The sequence below is a fragment of the Mesoplodon mirus genome, assembly GCF_964341445.2.
Source record: "Mesoplodon mirus genome assembly, chromosome: 11".
Lineage (NCBI taxonomy): Eukaryota > Metazoa > Chordata > Mammalia > Artiodactyla > Ziphiidae > Mesoplodon > Mesoplodon mirus.
Window position 1 is genome coordinate 58,235,553 of NC_138987.1, and position 22,061 is coordinate 58,257,613.

Sequence of the window (22,061 nt, forward strand, 5' to 3'; positions counted from 1 at the left end):
AAGTTTCCCCAGGGAGCTATCAGATAGTCCCTCTTCTCAATTATGGAGCCTGTCAGTCAGTGACTTTCAACATTTCTTTTCTTCCTCTTGATAAGCACAATCACAAATGTACTTTAAAATAGTATTTCTCTCGTACATTGCACAGAGTTATTTTATAGAGTGTATCTCAGTTAAAGGGATGTCCAATGTTTAGAATCTAATGTTTAAAATCCAACCCTATTGATGATAGGATTTAATCTTCTTTCCCATCTAGTGCATGAGTCCTTCTAAAACAAGCTCCCTTAATGCTCATGATCTGGTTCTACAAGTTAAGTATTTCTATGCACATATACATGTTTCTGAGTCTTTTTTTCATGGCATTTCCTTTGGTTTTTTATCTTCTTTCCTTCCCCGCCGCCACCCCAACTAAGGCTCAAGTGCTGTTTCCACTGTAATTCCCTTTTTAATTTCTTAGACCCTTCAGAAGATCAAGCTAACTCATTCCATTCTCTCAGTTCCTTTCCTTTGCTTGAGGGTTATCAAGAGTGGAGAATGCTTCCCAGGCAGGAATGAAGACATTTAACGGATCAGTAGTTGTAAATGATTTTTATCGCCTTCTACCTGTGGTCCACATGGAGCCTGTCCTGCATCCCAGTGGAGAGCTAGCCCGAGTCCCCTCCTCCCTCTCTCCCGAGTCTCCCCCTGGTAGGACATTGATTGTGTCTCTCGACTGGGGACTCTGAAATCCCAGTGGAGGGCAGGTGCTCCCAGCTCACCTTGTCGATGAAGGAGGCGAACCTGTTGTTGAGGGTCTTGATCTGCTCCCGCTCCTGAATCTTGACTTGCTGGATGGTGGGGTCGATTTTCAGGTTGAGGGGAGTCAGGAGACTCTGGTTGATGGTGACCTCTTGGATGCCTCCAGGGGGGCATACGGGGAAGCCAGAGCCCCCATAGCCACCACCAAAGCCAGCTCCACCACCGAGCCCAAAGCCACCACCAGCTCCACCACCAAAACCAAATCCACTCCCGGCTCCGCCTCCAAAGCCAAAACCACTTCCAGCTCTGCCGCCGTATCCACCACCGAGGGCGCAGCTGCCCCCTCCGAAGGAGATCCTCTTGGAGCCCCCCACACCATAGAGGCTGCGGCTGCCGAAGCTAGCTCCTCCACCCACTCCAATGAGGCCACCACTGCCCCTGGAGCAGGACATGGGCACGCTGCAGAAGCCAGAGCGGCCGACCCCAGGGACTCTGGCTGAGCCGGCCCTGAAGACTTTACGGCTGCTGCTTTGGCTTCTCACGGTGGATCTGGAAGTCATGGTTCCTGAAGTCGAAGAGGCTGAGGAGGGCGTGAGAGTTGGAGGGTAGAGCTGAGAGGAGCAGATCGGTGAGACGAGGTTCGCAGCAGTGGCTTATATATGGAGAAAATGGGCTGGGCTCAGTGCTGGAAGGTGAGCCTGCAGTTTGGGAAGGCTGGGCTTTACAAACAGGGAGATCACATGTGGTTTATTAGAAAAGTTATGAAATCTGACGATCGCATTTTAGGTTTCCTTTAGTCAGGGAAAATTTCTCCTGCCTTCCAACTTTGACTGCTCTCAGTACAGTAAGACTAGTCTGAATTCACTTAGCTGGGAGTTAGTCACTGACTCGCACAAATGTTCTCCATGTTATGCTCGTGTATGAAATGTACTGAGGCTCCTCTGCCTTGGTGTTTCACCCACAAGGCAGAAATAGTGGAGATCAAAATAACCTTTTGCTTATCCCTTACCTATAATTATTAGTGTTTTCACTGATTACAGAAGTTAAACATGACTTTTTTTTTTTGCTTTCATTAAAAATTTCCCACAGGTAGATACGTAGATTTACAATATAATGGGCTTCTGTACATCTATCACTGGATTTTATACAAATTATTAACTGATGGTCAGCCTTAATTCTCCTGTACTCTCACCCAATTCCCTATCAATCTTAAAATATTCAAAAGCAAATCCAAGAGGTCATATCATTTCTTTAGTATAGAATTCAATTTTGTAAATGAGGTGCTTTTAAAATACATAACCAAATGCCATTTATATATCCTTAATATTTATGTATTCATTAACATTAAGAAGTGTCTATTCAATCTTGAACTAAATCTGTTTGTGTTATTTATATTTTATGTTTTGGTTTTCCAAATCAGGATCCTAATAAGTTCCATACATTTTGTATTTCGGTGATATGTCTTTAAAGTAATACGTCTGTAAAATCATTTAAGTCTTTAAATCCCCCTCCGCTTTTCCACTTGCACTTTATTTGTGGAAAAAAACACCAAAACAGGTTATTTGTCCTGTGCATTTGCATAGTCATGTTATCTTATTTAACATGATCTCGTGTCCTTTGTGTATCCTGTAAACTGACAGTTCAAACTAGAAGCCTAATAAGCTATCTATTTAAACATTACAGATACAGATGTCATAGAATGCCTATTTATATACTGAATATTGATATTTACACACCTACTTATTAACTGAAAAATTAAACAAGTAATACATGGTTAAGGAAAAAATTACATGCTCAAGATCATTCCCCACTCCTGTCTAGGAAGACAAAGCAGTGTTGCCAGTTCCCTGTGTACCCTTGTAGTCACGTCACTTAGATATGTTTCTGTGTTTTTCCTGGGGTATGTGTGATGCATGCGAGTATATATATTGAATATATACATACAGATATATATGAAACACACATATATATTCTCTTTTGCAGTTGCACTCATGGTGTATGTATTTTGTCTCCCATATCTATGTTTTCACTCGATTCTCATACTATTTCCTACAGGCTGTTTTCTCCACCTTTACCTGTGGTCCATTGCTGTGCATCAGCAACGTCTTATGCTGCTTCCAGCTTGGCCCTCATTTCTATTGTGGCTTTATCTTTCTTCTCTGCTCCTTTTCTGAGCTCTATCAACTAATACTTTAATCTTTTATTTCTCAGTCCACTGCCCCTTTGTTCTCTTATTTCACCATGGTGTTTATTTCATTGCCTTTTCGGTAATAATTTTTGTCACTTTTTTCTGTTGAGTGTTTTCTAAGTGACTTTTGTTTTTCTGTTTCAATGTAAAGTGTCCTTCGTGGGGCCTGGAATGGTTCCTTTCTAACGAGGGCTCATCTTTGAAAGAGGCGAGCTCCTTCTGGACCTGTCTTTTGCAGACAGTATTCTGGGAGGAAAGGCCAGGCTGCAACCAGGCTAACAGGAATTCTTATTATGGAACAGGCTGCGTGAATAATTCTTTTAATTTTAATTAGACGAAGCCAAGGAAGATGGCTGCAGCATGGCTTGCAGTCAGTCTCAGTCTTCTTTGCTTCCCCGACAACCTGTTGCCAATAGGCCCTGCCTCTGATCCCTTACTCAACCCTGCCTTCACTGGGTCTTGAAACTTCATGGCAAATGGGTTCTCCCTGGAACACACACAACCACTTCTGACTGTTGCAAACCAGCGATTCTTGGATTTGCACCTGAGGATGTGTTCTTCACATTCACACAGTAGGAGTTACATGAGTCAGCAGTGCCTGGCAGTAGGAAAACCTCAGGGTTAACTTTGTGTGCTGTCCCTCTGTGGTTACCACATTGTTTAATTCTGATTTGTTTGCTCTCAAGAGTGTTCTTCACTAGATTTTCTGAGATCTGCACTGAGGGCATCTTCTCTCTCAGTTTCCCAAAAACTGTGTTTGATTTCTTTCTTTCTGTGAGAGAGTTTTCTTTTTCTTTTTTTTTTTTTTTTTTGATTGAAGGACTTTAAGATGTTTTCCTTTTGGGGGTTGAAGGTGGAGATTACGTTTCTTGTTCTCCTTGTTTGTTTTAAGATAATATCTAAGAAGGGGAAATGCCTCCCTTTCCTCCATTAGGCTACATTCAGAAGTCTCCCATTCATATATTTATATTTAAAATACATATAGCATTTAAAATATTAAGCAATAATTGAAATTCAAAATATTAATTTTCCTTTCTCACGCTGCATGGAAACTATTGGATTCAATGAAGACATCATTGTGTTCAGGGCCTCTCCCTTCCCTGAGCCATGATAAGAGTCACCTGAAAGTTTTCTACAAGCCATCATATTTACCATCATCAGAAATTTAATCCCAAAATATATTTGTGTTCTCCTCAGTGGAAGAACCTCCTTTATTTCTTAATCACAGTTTGCATCATTGAAAGCCCAACAGATACAATGAAAGAGAATAGTATGTAAACCACCATGTACCAATCCCCCAGATTAAACACTTATCCGTATTTCTCAGCACGTCTCATCTAATTCTACTACTTCTTATATTGAAATCTTCTACTTCTGTTGATGTATCTTCAAGGAAATTAAGACATTAAGTCATTTCACTTGTCAATATTTGCATGCATGTCTAAGTTCTTAAGAAGGACCTTTAAATCTAACTGTACAACAGTTTTATATTGATCATGAGCAACAGTCACTTCTTAATGAAACCTAATACTCATTTATGTTCATACTTCTCTGATTATCTCAAAGATGTCTTTTTATGCTGGTTTGCTTGAAGCAACATCCTAACTAGATTCACATATTGCATTGGATTGTTGGTTTTCTTAAGCTTCTTTCATTCTGTAATAGATTCCATTGTTTTCTTTTATATACCACTGATTTGTGGAGAAGTTGTTTTTTTCTCTAGAACGTCTACATTCTGGATTTGGCTCATTGTTTCTGTTGGGGTCATGTAACTTCTAACGCCGGTTTTTCCTAGGTCTTAGTTATATTAGAGTTGATAAGATTTAGCTCCATTGTGTCAGGCAAGATTATCAGCTGGTGCTGTGTGGCCCATGTTGCATCAGATCATGAGGCATATAATACAAGTTGTTCAATTTAGTGATGTTAAGACTGATCCAGGTATATCTATAGTCCCAGCCTTAACCCTCCATTAAAAAGTGTCCAATAGGGGCTTCCCTGGTGGCGCAGTGGTTGAGAATCTGCCTGCCAGTGCAGGGGACACAGGTTCGAGCCCCGGTCTGGGAGGATCCCACATGCCGCGGGGCGGCTGGCCCCGTGAGCCACAATTACTGAGCCTGCGCATCTGGAGCCTGTGCTCCGCAACAAGAGAGGCCGTGATAGTGAGAGGCCAGCGCACCGCGATGAGGAGTGGCCCCCACTTGCCGCAACTAGAGAAAGCCCTCGCACAGAAACGAAGACCCAACACAACCATAAAAAAAAAAAAGTGTCCAATAAATTTGTCACCTAATATTTTAATATTCATTGATCAATTCCCAGATTAACTATTTCATGAGGGGTTGCAAACTGGTAACTTATTAATTTAACATCCTGCCTCTGCATTTATCATCTGGGAGTCATCTATAAGGAAGGAATTGTCATGGTTTCCTTTTTAGGTAACATAATATGTATTTAATTGATACAGGAAAGGCAGAATAAGTGCTTCTTTCTCTTTATTTTGCAATTTTAGAATAGTGGGTTGGGACCCCAGCAAATGTAATAAAGAAAGTTATTTTTTGTTTGTTTGTTTTTTGGGGTTTGTATAATTATAAATTCACAGTTCAAAAAATATATTTGATGTGTTTGAGTCCATTGCAGGCATTAATCCTTTCGGTGCTTAAACTGTCCATTTTAGGCCAATGGGAGCTCCTCAGATTGGCTTCTGTGTCCTTTTGACAGAAACTCATTGGACTTTGAAAACTTCCTTGTTGACAGGGACGAGATGTCTCAAGGCTACCTTGTACTTATCTTGCAACAGACATGGAATCAGCCATTTCTGTGAGTAACTCTGGTACCTTTTATTGAGAAATGATATTCACAAGCTAAAATTTGCATGCTATGGGTGCTCATTGTTACTGTGTTATTCTTTTTTTTTAGAAGATGTTGGGGGTAGGAGTTTATTAATTAATTTATTTATTTTTGCTGTGTTGGGTCTTCGTTTCTGTGCGAGGGCTTTCTCTAGCTGTGGCAAGCAGGGACCACTTTTCATCACAGTACGCGGACCTCTCACTATCGCGGCCTCTCTTTTTGCGGAGCACAGGCTCCAGACGCGCAGGCTCAGTGGTTGTGGCTCACGGGCCTAGTTGCTCCGCAGCATGTGGGATTCTCCCAGGCCAGGGCTCGAACCCGTGTCCCCTGCATTAGCAGGCAGACTCTCAACCACTGCGCCACCAGGGAAGCCCCGACTGTGTTATTCTTGCTTTGAAGACTTTTCAATGGATAGAGCTAAGAAAAATGTAAAAATATAATTAAAAAGTACTCAAATCAGAAGTTTATACTGATATTTCCAATTCAAATGGAATACAGGATGATTTTATACCTGTATTTATTTTACTCACTCTGAAAAGCTGAGCTCTGAATGACATATTACTTATTTGCTTTATCCTACAACAAACCTATGATAGTGTCAAAATAACAGTACCAATATTATTACAAAAAAGAGGTCTATTAAATGCAGTTTCTGATTTCTTTGTGGCTACACCCTGCAAGTGCTATGAAGAAAATCAGATTAGGCAAGAGGAATGGAGAGATAGAAAGGCGGGATGAAGGAAAACCTTCATAAGAATCCAGGTAAATTCTAGCCTTGCAGTTTCAAACAGAAGCAGGAAGGAAAGGTCTTCCATTATTACATTTGATGGAGAGGAGTTTCTTAAGTGAGGGAGTACAGATACAGATGGCAGTGGGGTTAAAGAAGGGGGTTCCATAGGTGCATGAGGAGGTTGGGGACAGTAAGAATGTTGGGGAAAATGGCACATCTGAGTGGACCGGCCTCCAGGACCTCAAGAGGATGCTTTTCCTCTGCCACTCACTTTCTAGTGCTAAAGGGACACCCCTGGAGCCCAGGAAGTAAGAGCATTGAGGAGAAGGCACTGCCCAGCAAAACTCATGGTTAAAGGAATCCAGCTGCTGTTAGAGAAGAACGCCTCAACCCCTTTCTCCTCCTATCCTGGCATCTACTGTCAGTTTTTCTCAAGGCCAAGTACAATGAAGAGTTAGCTAGCAAGGGATTCTGTAGGGATGACTCTGGGAGCTTGGGGCAGGGCAGAGAAGAGCAGCCTGCTCTCAGCACCTGTAGAAACATTCCCTTCACTGGCTGTTCTGCACCCCATGCCCCCACCGTGAGCTGGGATTCCATGCACTGGGCCGTACTGGTGATTCTAGCCAATGCAGCTAGAATCCACGTGGTGTGCTCACAAGTGATCATTCTGAATCACAGAGGATTCAGGTAAGGTGAACTTTGGATACAGTCTCTAACTGGAAAATGTTTTTCTATTGGAGGTTGTTATTTTTAAAATGTATTTCCTATATTTTCCAGGTACATGGGCTCCATACAGGAGGAGGCAACTGGCTAGCCTCCTTAGGAGTCAAATCCAGTATCTAAGGACCGTCAGAACTGCCGAGTCCTTCCTTGACTCAAAAACACGTCTTTGCTGTTGCAAAAGAAATACGTTTCCTTATTCCGTCCTCAGTGGGCAAAGGAAATCAATCTGAATATTTTAATCTCAGGGACCTTAATCTAGAGACTGAATCTTTCCTTCCTTAGTACCAAAAAGTGTAACCATGTTTAATCTCAGATGTCATACAATGAGGACATCGTGGGGAACACACTTTCTCTTTTGAAATGACACATGTTCAACATCAAAAAATTTAGAAAGTACACAGCGTAAAAGAAAGACAGTTTACTAGAGTTAACGCCAGCTTGAGATGATGAACGTTATTGTTTTAGCATTAGTTCTTCAATGATTTCTCTGTACCTCTGGCCCTGCACCGTCTTTGTGCTCCTTTGTGATTCTGTCTCTTTCTCTCCCTTACTTGTTTCATAATTTTGTGTACAAAATTAATTTAGTGAAAAATACAGATGTTACTTTGAGCCCCACACTTTAAGTGTTTTTCATAATAAACTCTTAATTTCAGAATAGTTTTAGATTTACAAAAAATTGTGAAGATAGTACAAAGAGGTCTGTATACAATACACATTCATTCCCCCTATTATTAATACCTCACTTTAGTTATATTTATCACAATTAAGGAAACAATATAAATATATTATTATTAACTAGTCTATACTTCATTTGGATTTCCTTACCTTTTGCCCAATATTCTTTTTTCTGTTCTAGGGTATCATCCATGGTACCACTTTCCATTTAGTCATTGTGTCTCCTTCTTGACTAATATGGTTTGTCAGGTTTTCCTTGTCTTAATGACCTTGAAAGTTTTGGGGAACTCTGCCCAGGTGTTTTGCAGATGTCCACAACAGGGCTTTGTCTGATGTTGTCTCATGAATAGACTGGAGTTATGGTGTTTGGGAGGAAAACCACAGAGATGACGGGTGCCCTTCTCATCACATCATATCCAGGGTACTTGCTATGAACCAGACTTACTACTGTCGCTGTTACCTTTGATCACCTGGCTGAGGAAGTGTTTGATTGATTTCTTGAGAGTAAAGTTACTCTTTTCCCCCATTTTTAGACTGTGCTCTTTGCAAGGAAGTCATTGTGCACATCCCACACTTAGAGGGGTGCAGTTCTTCACTCCTTCCTTGATTGGGGAGCACCTATGAAACTAAATGAAATTCTTCTGCCTAAGAGTTGTCAGTCATCCCTTATTAATCAATTTAGTCAATCACTTATTCACATCAATGGAGACCATGAATAATTATTTCATAATTTGGATTATAATTCAGTACATTATTTATTTGTCTATCTATTTATTTATGGCTCAAGTTGTTCCAATTTGTCTATTAGGAGTTCTTGCAGGGTCTTTCTGATTATTTGTTTACTTCTTGGCACTGAAAGATGCTGCAGAATCATCTTATGTATATATTCCACCCCATTCCTAGAATCAGTCATTTCTCCTTGATTCCTAACAAGAGAACTTTCTTTCCTAATGGTATAAGGCAGAATTCTCCAGAGAAAAAGCCTGGGATTAGGGACATGGACAGAACAGAGACTGGAAAAAGTGACTGGCCCTCAGGAAGATGTTGACAGACCAACCTGGCACTGTATCCTGAGTTTTCCATTGCCCATTTGTAAAAGTCAAAGGAAGCCAGGGCACAGCTGACAGAGGATGCAGGGCTATCTCTTTGGAGCAGCAAGGACCCGACTTCTTTGAGTCTCTGTGAGAGGATTATGTGGTAAGGAAGAAGGCATTTCCATTCTTATTTTGCCTCCACACTTCAAAAAATCAACACATGTGCTTTGTGTCTGAGTCTTTGGATCATGAATTTGCCCAGTGTTTCCAATTTTTCCCTGTCAAAAGGATTATTGGGATTGATAACCATGAAGTACAACTTCCTGCATTTGTACTATTTCCTCGGGACACATTGCTAGAAGCATAATTTCATTTCAGAAGTATGTACATTTAAATTACTCCTGATACATGTTGTCAGGCAAGTTTCTTGGTCATGAGGAATTTCTAAGTATAAATCAAATATCTTACTCTCTAGTCAATGTCCTTCTGATCTACTTGGACTGTAATATGATTCTCTGGGGAGTATGGGTATCCACTGGGGCAGGAGGAGGTAGACAGTTAGAGACCAAGTCAGAGAAACAAATCTGCTGGCACCTGGTAAGGGCAGTGAAAACAGACTTTACTATGATGATGGACCTGATCCCTCCCGCTTCATTTGCCAAACTCTTCTCGGAGGACTCCTGAGCAACCAGATGCTAAGTTGCTGTTTGTCGAATTCTCTAAAGGAGGGGGGTGAAGCACATGGGGATTGGGAGTATGCTTCATTCCTGAAAAGGCATTTGCCCGACGAAAACCACAAGAACCATTGGTAACAAAGCAAGGCAGTATGAAACAACGCATTATAGTATAAATCTGCTTTATTTAGCAATACAAGTGAGCAAAGAGCAGAGGAAGCATCACAGGGATACAGACCCCCGTACATCATAGAACTAGTCACTTGTGCTGTCATGATCACTGCAAGGGAGGAACGCAACACCTGTGAGATGGGACATACTGGGCCAGTGAAAAGCTAGGGGGATTGCCCTGTTCTGGAGTAGGACCCACACAGGGACCTTCCGATGGTGAGCAATGGAAGCTCAGATGCAGCAGGTGTTGGCAGAGAGGACATGAGGGCACTCATCAACCTCAGTTCTAACTCAAGGAGTAAGAGAAGAAAGAAGCAGGAGAGAGGAAGCAACTGGAGGAAAGGACAGTGAAGCTGGAGAGGGAGGCTGAGACGTTGTGGGACCACGAGCCCATGGCAGGCGTTCAACGCTTGTAGCCCTTCCTGCCGGAGGAGGAGGTGGTGGTGTATCTGACGGTGGAACTGCTGCCCCCGGAGGAGAAGAGGCCACCCGCCATGGCTCTGCCACTGCCGGAACTGAAGCCACCTCCAACGCTTTGACCACTGCCGTAGCTGTAGCCACCGCCTCCGCCCATGGCTAAGCCACTGCTGACACCGCCGGCACCGCCATAGCCACTGGAGCTGGTGGACTGTACCATGGCTGGAGAGGCAAGGGGACAAGGCCATGACAAGACATGGTGAGCTCACTCTGCCACACAGAGTCCAGTCAGAAGAGCACAAGGGCGAGGGAGGGAGGCAAGTGAAGGTACTTACAGATGTTGACTTGTCCAGCGCCTTCCCCATACAGCCTAGGAGAGAGGAGACACAACCATCATGAGACCACAGAGACAGAGCTGGACCAGCGTGGGAAGCTTTGGCTTGAGGAGAGCCCATGGGGAACGTGCCTTCTACGTGGTTTTCTGGGAGTGGCATCATGGCCACGACTAGAGTGCCTTCCACTGGTGCTCGCTGGCTGGACACCTTGGAGATGGCCCCAGCTGTTTGAGGAGGTTGTGTGACTCACCTGCACTCCTCGCCCTCCAGCAGCTTCCTGTAGGTGGCGATCTCCACGTCCAGAGCCAGCTTGACATTCATGAGCTCCTGGTAGTCCTTCAGTAGCTGCGCCATGTTCTGCTTGGCCTTCTGCAGGGCGTTCTCCAGTTCGGCCAGTTTGTTCTTGGCGTCCTTGAGGGCCATCTCCCCCCGCTGCTCAGCATCGGCGATGGCGGATTGCAGGTTGGTGCACTAGAGGGGAAGATGGGCAGATGAACCTGCAATCAGGACTCCTGAGGAGACGAACCATGGTTCTTCTTTCCCAGTGAGGAAGAGCTCTAGAGCCCAGATTCCATGGAAAAGGGGGTTTGATTTTTTTGTCCAGTCCTTTTCCATTCTGCAAACCTGAACTAGGCTAGGAGCTCCCTATGCGCCTCTGTGTTAACCACCCTAATGAGGATGGAGGTGGTGACTGCTGGAAGATACTACAGCAGACCCAAGACCAGGGGACATTGGAAGAAATGGACCCACTACTGGCTTCTTCTGAATGTTGACAGTTTGGGTAAGTTCATGTGGACGCACACTAACGCACACAAAACCACAGACACCCACAGTGAGGAGATGGTTTCACTTTAAACTGTTGCCACCTTGCCTTCCTTCCACTTCACATGTTTGGAAAACCCTCATTTGTCCTGTGTCTTTTCTCAGCTTCTTTTTCACATCGAGTCTGAGCATATTTGCAGCAATCTTCCTCACACTTTCTGGCCTGGCCTTTTCTTTGCCAACTTGTGTCTTGCATTCCCAAATCAATCATTCCTCTTATGGAATCTCATTTCAGTGCCTCAAGACTGTATCTTTGTACCGCTGACCAGTCGGGATTGGTCCTGTCATGCGTTTGTTTCCTGCTCTTGGGTTGGGATCCATCTCTCCAACCTGTGGGAACTCACTAAGGGAGGAAGTACATGTCCTCCCCTCCCTGCTGTTCCCTCAGTGCCCAGGAATTCCCTACGTGGTGGTTGATGATCCCTGGTGGTCTAGGAAGGAAAGGATGCTTTTCTCCTCCATGGTCCCCACCATACCTGCTTCTTGACATGGTCGATCTCAGATCTCAGCCTCTGGATCATGCGGTTGATCTCAGAGATCTCCTGCTTGGTGTTGCACAGGTCATCCCCATGTCTGCAGGCCGACACCTGCAGCTCCTCGTACTGTAAACCAGAGGGATAGAGGATGGTGTCAATGGGTTTCACAGGACACTAATCAAGGTTCTCACAAATCGAAGCTAATGGTTTCTCCACAAGGCGTTTTAAGAAAATTGGTGTTGCAAGGTCATGGACACTGTACACCCATCACACACCACCCTTGGTAGGAACACTGACTGCCTGGTTCTCTTGAGGACCAGAACATCCTCTGTACTGTTTCTGAGAACCAGCATCAGGGTGAAGCTAAAGCAAAGATCCCTTGGCCTTTATCTACAGTAGCTTTTGTCCTACATTTAGGTTCTTTGACTTACTAGACTTGGACATACATACTGTAAAGATCTACTCTGTTGGTTCAGGGTACACGTTCTTTGAGAGGACCCCCGCTTCCTAGATGTAGATTTCCCCAGTGAAGTCTCAGGAAGCCTTGGTGCTCTTCAGGGAGGGGGCACAGGGATTCTTCATCAGCTTCCCCCTCACTGCTCACCTTGCACTTGTACCAGGACTCAGCCTCCTCCCGGCTCCTCCGAGCGATCTCCTCATATTGGGCTTTGACTTCAGCGATGATGCTGTCCAGGTCCAGGGTGCGGTTGTTGTCCATGGAGAGGATGACAGAAGTGTCTGAGACGTGGGTTTGCACCTGAGACAGTTCCTGCAGAACATGAGATCGTCAGATCCTCTTTTCCCATGACGTTTACAGAGATACCCAAGCCTAAGATTTTCCATCCTTTGCAAATCTCTTTAGATTCAATAAAACAGAGTGTGGAAAGATGCTTACTGCGTCATAGAGGGCTCTGAGGAAGTTGATCTCATCTATGAGAGCATCTGCATTGGCTTGTAGCTCAACCTTATTCATGTAAGCAGCATCTACATCCTGGGGAAGAAGCCAACAACTTGGGATCAGATGAGCCAAGCCCTCCTTCCCAGTCCACTCCTCCTTTAGTCTCCCTGATTCTTCTTTTCTCAGAGTCCTCTCCTTTGGCAAAGAAACATGAACCCCTGATCTTACTCATCTCACCTTCTTCAGGTTCACAAATTCATTCTCTGCTGACATGCGCTTGTTGATTTCATCTTCATATCTGGAATTAGAAAGGGTAAAACCTAATTGAGTCAGTGGTGAAGATGATACAGAAAAGGCAGCCTGGGATCCCAATTTCCCACAACGGATATATCCAAATGGAGCTTTCCTGCCTGTAAGCCTAAAAGATGAATTCTGTGGTCCCTATATTGTTTACATCTTTACTCTCCCCATCCACCTGTATGGCCCTTTTGTTCTTCGGGGTTTGTGTTTAGGCAAGCATTGTGGTTTCATTTCCATGGACTCGTTTTACTAAGAATCATGCCCTCATTGGGACCTGGTCATCTAAGAGACTTGAAGCATGGGCTTCAGGAAACTGAGCCCTTTTCTCTCTTGTAACTCACTTCTTCCTGAAGTCCTCTACTGTGTCCTGCATCCCCCTGAACTCTGAGTCCAGGCGGCTTCTCTCCGCGGCAAGGCTGTCCAGCTGTCTCCTGAGATTGTTGGTGTACTGCTCGAACAAAGGCTCCAGGTTCTGCTTCACGGTCGTGGTGCCCTGCTCCTGCAGCAGGGCCCACTTGGTTTCCAGGACCTTGTTCTGCTGCTCCAGGAATCGGACCTGGAGAAAGACAAGATGGTTATTTGTCCAACAAAGGAAAGAAGGAAGGGAGGAAGGACAGAAGAGAGGTGAGTTGACTGTCCCCAAGCAGATCTGATGGTCCCCATGGTTCTGGGCTACTCCAGAGCATGTACGGAGGCTCAGGCTGACAGTTCTGCTCCCCTGACTGTTTTCCTTCACACCACACAGATCTCACTGGCCAAGTTTCCCCAGGGAGCTATCAGATAGTCCCTCTTCTCAATTATGGAGCCTGTCAGTCAGTGACTTTCAACATTTCTTTTCTTCCTCTTGATAAGCACAATCACAAATGTACTTTAAAATAGTATTTCTCTCGTACATTGCACAGAGTTATTTTATAGAGTGTATCTCAGTTAAAGGGATGTCCAATGTTTAGAATCTAATGTTTAAAATCCAACCCTATTGATGATAGGATTTAATCTTCTTTCCCATCTAGTGCATGAGTCCTTCTAAAACAAGCTCCCTTAATGCTCATGATCTGGTTCTACAAGTTAAGTATTTCTATGCACATATACATGTTTCTGAGTCTTTTTTTCATGGCATTTCCTTTGGTTTTTTATCTTCTTTCCTTCCCCGCCGCCACCCCAACTAAGGCTCAAGTGCTGTTTCCACTGTAATTCCCTTTTTAATTTCTTAGACCCTTCAGAAGATCAAGCTAACTCATTCCATTCTCTCAGTTCCTTTCCTTTGCTTGAGGGTTATCAAGAGTGGAGAATGCTTCCCAGGCAGGAATGAAGACATTTAACGGATCAGTAGTTGTAAATGATTTTTATCGCCTTCTACCTGTGGTCCACATGGAGCCTGTCCTGCATCCCAGTGGAGAGCTAGCCCGAGTCCCCTCCTCCCTCTCTCCCGAGTCTCCCCCTGGTAGGACATTGATTGTGTCTCTCGACTGGGGACTCTGAAATCCCAGTGGAGGGCAGGTGCTCCCAGCTCACCTTGTCGATGAAGGAGGCGAACCTGTTGTTGAGGGTCTTGATCTGCTCCCGCTCCTGAATCTTGACTTGCTGGATGGTGGGGTCGATTTTCAGGTTGAGGGGAGTCAGGAGACTCTGGTTGATGGTGACCTCTTGGATGCCTCCAGGGGGGCATACGGGGAAGCCAGAGCCCCCATAGCCACCACCAAAGCCAGCTCCACCACCGAGCCCAAAGCCACCACCAGCTCCACCACCAAAACCAAATCCACTCCCGGCTCCGCCTCCAAAGCCAAAACCACTTCCAGCTCTGCCGCCGTATCCACCACCGAGGGCGCAGCTGCCCCCTCCGAAGGAGATCCTCTTGGAGCCCCCCACACCATAGAGGCTGCGGCTGCCGAAGCTAGCTCCTCCACCCACTCCAATGAGGCCACCACTGCCCCTGGAGCAGGACATGGGCACGCTGCAGAAGCCAGAGCGGCCGACCCCAGGGACTCTGGCTGAGCCGGCCCTGAAGACTTTACGGCTGCTGCTTTGGCTTCTCACGGTGGATCTGGAAGTCATGGTTCCTGAAGTCGAAGAGGCTGAGGAGGGCGTGAGAGTTGGAGGGTAGAGCTGAGAGGAGCAGATCGGTGAGACGAGGTTCGCAGCAGTGGCTTATATATGGAGAAAATGGGCTGGGCTCAGTGCTGGAAGGTGAGCCTGCAGTTTGGGAAGGCTGGGCTTTACAAACAGGGAGATCACATGTGGTTTATTAGAAAAGTTATGAAATCTGACGATCGCATTTTAGGTTTCCTTTAGTCAGGGAAAATTTCTCCTGCCTTCCAACTTTGACTGCTCTCAGTACAGTAAGACTAGTCTGAATTCACTTAGCTGGGAGTTAGTCACTGACTCGCACAAATGTTCTCCATGTTATGCTCGTGTATGAAATGTACTGAGGCTCCTCTGCCTTGGTGTTTCACCCACAAGGCAGAAATAGTGGAGATCAAAATAACCTTTTGCTTATCCCTTACCTATAATTATTAGTGTTTTCACTGATTACAGAAGTTAAACATGACTTTTTTTTTTTGCTTTCATTAAAAATTTCCCACAGGTAGATACGTAGATTTACAATATAATGGGCTTCTGTACATCTATCACTGGATTTTATACAAATTATTAACTGATGGTCAGCCTTAATTCTCCTGTACTCTCACCCAATTCCCTATCAATCTTAAAATATTCAAAAGCAAATCCAAGAGGTCATATCATTTCTTTAGTATAGAATTCAATTTTGTAAATGAGGTGCTTTTAAAATACATAACCAAATGCCATTTATATATCCTTAATATTTATGTATTCATTAACATTAAGAAGTGTCTATTCAATCTTGAACTAAATCTGTTTGTGTTATTTATATTTTATGTTTTGGTTTTCCAAATCAGGATCCTAATAAGTTCCATACATTTTGTATTTCGGTGATATGTCTTTAAAGTAATACGTCTGTAAAATCATTTAAGTCTTTAAATCCCCCTCCGCTTTTCCACTTGCACTTTATTTGTGGAAAAAAACACCAAAACAGGTTATTTGTCCTGTGCATTTGCATAGTCATGTTATCTTATTTAACATGATCTCGTGTCCTTTGTGTATCCTGTAAACTGACAGTTCAAACTAGAAGCCTAATAAGCTATCTATTTAAACATTACAGATACAGATGTCATAGAATGCCTATTTATATACTGAATATTGATATTTACACACCTACTTATTAACTGAAAAATTAAACAAGTAATACATGGTTAAGGAAAAAATTACATGCTCAAGATCATTCCCCACTCCTGTCTAGGAAGACAAAGCAGTGTTGCCAGTTCCCTGTGTACCCTTGTAGTCACGTCACTTAGATATGTTTCTGTGTTTTTCCTGGGGTATGTGTGATGCATGCGAGTATATATATTGAATATATACATACAGATATATATGAAACACACATATATATTCTCTTTTGCAGTTGCACTCATGGTGTATGTATTTTGTCTCCCATATCTATGTTTTCACTCGATTCTCATACTATTTCCTACAGGCTGTTTTCTCCACCTTTACCTGTGGTCCATTGCTGTGCATCAGCAACGTCTTATGCTGCTTCCAGCTTGGCCCTCATTTCTATTGTGGCTTTATCTTTCTTCTCTGCTCCTTTTCTGAGCTCTATCAACTAATACTTTAATCTTTTATTTCTCAGTCCACTGCCCCTTTGTTCTCTTATTTCACCATGGTGTTTATTTCATTGCCTTTTCGGTAATAATTTTTGTCACTTTTTTCTGTTGAGTGTTTTCTAAGTGACTTTTGTTTTTCTGTTTCAATGTAAAGTGTCCTTCGTGGGGCCTGGAATGGTTCCTTTCTAACGAGGGCTCATCTTTGAAAGAGGCGAGCTCCTTCTGGACCTGTCTTTTGCAGACAGTATTCTGGGAGGAAAGGCCAGGCTGCAACCAGGCTAACAGGAATTCTTATTATGGAACAGGCTGCGTGAATAATTCTTTTAATTTTAATTAGACGAAGCCAAGGAAGATGGCTGCAGCATGGCTTGCAGTCAGTCTCAGTCTTCTTTGCTTCCCCGACAACCTGTTGCCAATAGGCCCTGCCTCTGATCCCTTACTCAACCCTGCCTTCACTGGGTCTTGAAACTTCATGGCAAATGGGTTCTCCCTGGAACACACACAACCACTTCTGACTGTTGCAAACCAGCGATTCTTGGATTTGCACCTGAGGATGTGTTCTTCACATTCACACAGTAGGAGTTACATGAGTCAGCAGTGCCTGGCAGTAGGAAAACCTCAGGGTTAACTTTGTGTGCTGTCCCTCTGTGGTTACCACATTGTTTAATTCTGATTTGTTTGCTCTCAAGAGTGTTCTTCACTAGATTTTCTGAGATCTGCACTGAGGGCATCTTCTCTCTCAGTTTCCCAAAAACTGTGTTTGATTTCTTTCTTTCTGTGAGAGAGTTTTCTTTTTCTTTTTTTTTTTTTTTTTTGATTGAAGGACTTTAAGATGTTTTCCTTTTGGGGGTTGAAGGTGGAGATTACGTTTCTTGTTCTCCTTGTTTGTTTTAAGATAATATCTAAGAAGGGGAAATGCCTCCCTTTCCTCCATTAGGCTACATTCAGAAGTCTCCCATTCATATATTTATATTTAAAATACATATAGCATTTAAAATATTAAGCAATAATTGAAATTCAAAATATTAATTTTCCTTTCTCACGCTGCATGGAAACTATTGGATTCAATGAAGACATCATTGTGTTCAGGGCCTCTCCCTTCCCTGAGCCATGATAAGAGTCACCTGAAAGTTTTCTACAAGCCATCATATTTACCATCATCAGAAATTTAATCCCAAAATATATTTGTGTTCTCCTCAGTGGAAGAACCTCCTTTATTTCTTAATCACAGTTTGCATCATTGAAAGCCCAACAGATACAATGAAAGAGAATAGTATGTAAACCACCATGTACCAATCCCCCAGATTAAACACTTATCCGTATTTCTCAGCACGTCTCATCTAATTCTACTACTTCTTATATTGAAATCTTCTACTTCTGTTGATGTATCTTCAAGGAAATTAAGACATTAAGTCATTTCACTTGTCAATATTTGCATGCATGTCTAAGTTCTTAAGAAGGACCTTTAAATCTAACTGTACAACAGTTTTATATTGATCATGAGCAACAGTCACTTCTTAATGAAACCTAATACTCATTTATGTTCATACTTCTCTGATTATCTCAAAGATGTCTTTTTATGCTGGTTTGCTTGAAGCAACATCCTAACTAGATTCACATATTGCATTGGATTGTTGGTTTTCTTAAGCTTCTTTCATTCTGTAATAGATTCCATTGTTTTCTTTTATATACCACTGATTTGTGGAGAAGTTGTTTTTTTCTCTAGAACGTCTACATTCTGGATTTGGCTCATTGTTTCTGTTGGGGTCATGTAACTTCTAACGCCGGTTTTTCCTAGGTCTTAGTTATATTAGAGTTGATAAGATTTAGCTCCATTGTGTCAGGCAAGATTATCAGCTGGTGCTGTGTGGCCCATGTTGCATCAGATCATGAGGCATATAATACAAGTTGTTCAATTTAGTGATGTTAAGACTGATCCAGGTATATCTATAGTCCCAGCCTTAACCCTCCATTAAAAAGTGTCCAATAGGGGCTTCCCTGGTGGCGCAGTGGTTGAGAATCTGCCTGCCAGTGCAGGGGACACAGGTTCGAGCCCCGGTCTGGGAGGATCCCACATGCCGCGGGGCGGCTGGCCCCGTGAGCCACAATTACTGAGCCTGCGCATCTGGAGCCTGTGCTCCGCAACAAGAGAGGCCGTGATAGTGAGAGGCCAGCGCACCGCGATGAGGAGTGGCCCCCACTTGCCGCAACTAGAGAAAGCCCTCGCACAGAAACGAAGACCCAACACAACCATAAAAAAAAAAAAGTGTCCAATAAATTTGTCACCTAATATTTTAATATTCATTGATCAATTCCCAGATTAACTATTTCATGAGGGGTTGCAAACTGGTAACTTATTAATTTAACATCCTGCCTCTGCATTTATCATCTGGGAGTCATCTATAAGGAAGGAATTGTCATGGTTTCCTTTTTAGGTAACATAATATGTATTTAATTGATACAGGAAAGGCAGAATAAGTGCTTCTTTCTCTTTATTTTGCAATTTTAGAATAGTGGGTTGGGACCCCAGCAAATGTAATAAAGAAAGTTATTTTTTGTTTGTTTGTTTTTTGGGGTTTGTATAATTATAAATTCACAGTTCAAAAAATATATTTGATGTGTTTGAGTCCATTGCAGGCATTAATCCTTTCGGTGCTTAAACTGTCCATTTTAGGCCAATGGGAGCTCCTCAGATTGGCTTCTGTGTCCTTTTGACAGAAACTCATTGGACTTTGAAAACTTCCTTGTTGACAGGGACGAGATGTCTCAAGGCTACCTTGTACTTATCTTGCAACAGACATGGAATCAGCCATTTCTGTGAGTAACTCTGGTACCTTTTATTGAGAAATGATATTCACAAGCTAAAATTTGCATGCTATGGGTGCTCATTGTTACTGTGTTATTCTTTTTTTTTAGAAGATGTTGGGGGTAGGAGTTTATTAATTAATTTATTTATTTTTGCTGTGTTGGGTCTTCGTTTCTGTGCGAGGGCTTTCTCTAGCTGTGGCAAGCAGGGACCACTTTTCATCACAGTACGCGGACCTCTCACTATCGCGGCCTCTCTTTTTGCGGAGCACAGGCTCCAGACGCGCAGGCTCAGTGGTTGTGGCTCACGGGCCTAGTTGCTCCGCAGCATGTGGGATTCTCCCAGGCCAGGGCTCGAACCCGTGTCCCCTGCATTAGCAGGCAGACTCTCAACCACTGCGCCACCAGGGAAGCCCCGACTGTGTTATTCTTGCTTTGAAGACTTTTCAATGGATAGAGCTAAGAAAAATGTAAAAATATAATTAAAAAGTACTCAAATCAGAAGTTTATACTGATATTTCCAATTCAAATGGAATACAGGATGATTTTATACCTGTATTTATTTTACTCACTCTGAAAAGCTGAGCTCTGAATGACATATTACTTATTTGCTTTATCCTACAACAAACCTATGATAGTGTCAAAATAACAGTACCAATATTATTACAAAAAAGAGGTCTATTAAATGCAGTTTCTGATTTCTTTGTGGCTACACCCTGCAAGTGCTATGAAGAAAATCAGATTAGGCAAGAGGAATGGAGAGATAGAAAGGCGGGATGAAGGAAAACCTTCATAAGAATCCAGGTAAATTCTAGCCTTGCAGTTTCAAACAGAAGCAGGAAGGAAAGGTCTTCCATTATTACATTTGATGGAGAGGAGTTTCTTAAGTGAGGGAGTACAGATACAGATGGCAGTGGGGTTAAAGAAGGGGGTTCCATAGGTGCATGAGGAGGTTGGGGACAGTAAGAATGTTGGGGAAAATGGCACATCTGAGTGGACCGGCCTCCAGGACCTCAAGAGGATGCTTTTCCTCTGCCACTCACTTTCTAGTGCTAAAGGGACACCCCTGGAGCCCAGGAAGTAAGAGCATTGAGGAGAAGGCACTGCCCAGCAAAACTCATGGTTAAAGGAATCCAGCTGCTGTTAGAGAAGAACGCCTCAACCCCTTTCTCCTCCTATCCTGGCATCTACTGTCAGTTTTTCTCAAGGCCAAGTACAATGAAGAGTTAGCTAGCAAGGGATTCTGTAGGGATGACTCTGGGAGCTTGGGGCAGGGCAGAGAAGAGCAGCCTGCTCTCAGCACCTGTAGAAACATTCCCTTCACTGGCTGTTCTGCACCCCATGCCCCCACCGTGAGCTGGGATTCCATGCACTGGGCCGTACTGGTGATTCTAGCCAATGCAGCTAGAATCCACGTGGTGTGCTCACAAGTGATCATTCTGAATCACAGAGGATTCAGGTAAGGTGAACTTTGGATACAGTCTCTAACTGGAAAATGTTTTTCTATTGGAGGTTGTTATTTTTAAAATGTATTTCCTATATTTTCCAGGTACATGGGCTCCATACAGGAGGAGGCAACTGGCTAGCCTCCTTAGGAGTCAAATCCAGTATCTAAGGACCGTCAGAACTGCCGAGTCCTTCCTTGACTCAAAAACACGTCTTTGCTGTTGCAAAAGAAATACGTTTCCTTATTCCGTCCTCAGTGGGCAAAGGAAATCAATCTGAATATTTTAATCTCAGGGACCTTAATCTAGAGACTGAATCTTTCCTTCCTTAGTACCAAAAAGTGTAACCATGTTTAATCTCAGATGTCATACAATGAGGACATCGTGGGGAACACACTTTCTCTTTTGAAATGACACATGTTCAACATCAAAAAATTTAGAAAGTACACAGCGTAAAAGAAAGACAGTTTACTAGAGTTAACGCCAGCTTGAGATGATGAACGTTATTGTTTTAGCATTAGTTCTTCAATGATTTCTCTGTACCTCTGGCCCTGCACCGTCTTTGTGCTCCTTTGTGATTCTGTCTCTTTCTCTCCCTTACTTGTTTCATAATTTTGTGTACAAAATTAATTTAGTGAAAAATACAGATGTTACTTTGAGCCCCACACTTTAAGTGTTTTTCATAATAAACTCTTAATTTCAGAATAGTTTTAGATTTACAAAAAATTGTGAAGATAGTACAAAGAGGTCTGTATACAATACACATTCATTCCCCCTATTATTAATACCTCACTTTAGTTATATTTATCACAATTAAGGAAACAATATAAATATATTATTATTAACTAGTCTATACTTCATTTGGATTTCCTTACCTTTTGCCCAATATTCTTTTTTCTGTTCTAGGGTATCATCCATGGTACCACTTTCCATTTAGTCATTGTGTCTCCTTCTTGACTAATATGGTTTGTCAGGTTTTCCTTGTCTTAATGACCTTGAAAGTTTTGGGGAACTCTGCCCAGGTGTTTTGCAGATGTCCACAACAGGGCTTTGTCTGATGTTGTCTCATGAATAGACTGGAGTTATGGTGTTTGGGAGGAAAACCACAGAGA

The 22,061-nt window shown here is 43.0% G+C and overlaps 2 protein-coding genes across 2 annotated transcripts in view; both read right to left on the minus strand.

The window, feature by feature from the left end:
- The window catches only part of LOC309811948 (uncharacterized protein), a gene marked incomplete at its 3' end in the record, with an annotated part of 28,015 nt that extends 26,601 nt beyond the window's left edge, over nt 1-1,414 (minus strand). Inside the window, exon 1 of the mRNA XM_082635313.1 lies at nt 756-1,414. Within this exon, the coding sequence (XP_082491439.1) occupies nt 756-1,295 (540 nt within the window). The 5' untranslated portion in view covers nt 1,296-1,414. The remainder of the gene's footprint in view (nt 1-755) is intronic.
- An 8,763-nt stretch (nt 1,415-10,177) lies between these two features.
- LOC309811949 (keratin, type II cytoskeletal 6A-like) lies at nt 10,178-15,193 on the minus strand (the record flags this gene model as incomplete). The annotated part of the gene is made up of 9 exons (XM_082635314.1): nt 14,535-15,193; nt 13,364-13,578; nt 12,960-13,020; nt 12,720-12,815; nt 12,429-12,593; nt 11,825-11,950; nt 10,777-10,997; nt 10,527-10,561; nt 10,178-10,413 (listed from the first exon to the last, which is right to left on the minus strand). The coding sequence occupies exons 1-9, from the start codon at nt 15,072-15,074 to the stop codon at nt 10,178-10,180; spliced, it is 1,695 nt and encodes a 564-aa protein (XP_082491440.1). The 5' UTR covers nt 15,075-15,193.
- Between the last annotated feature and the right edge of the window lie 6,868 nt (nt 15,194-22,061).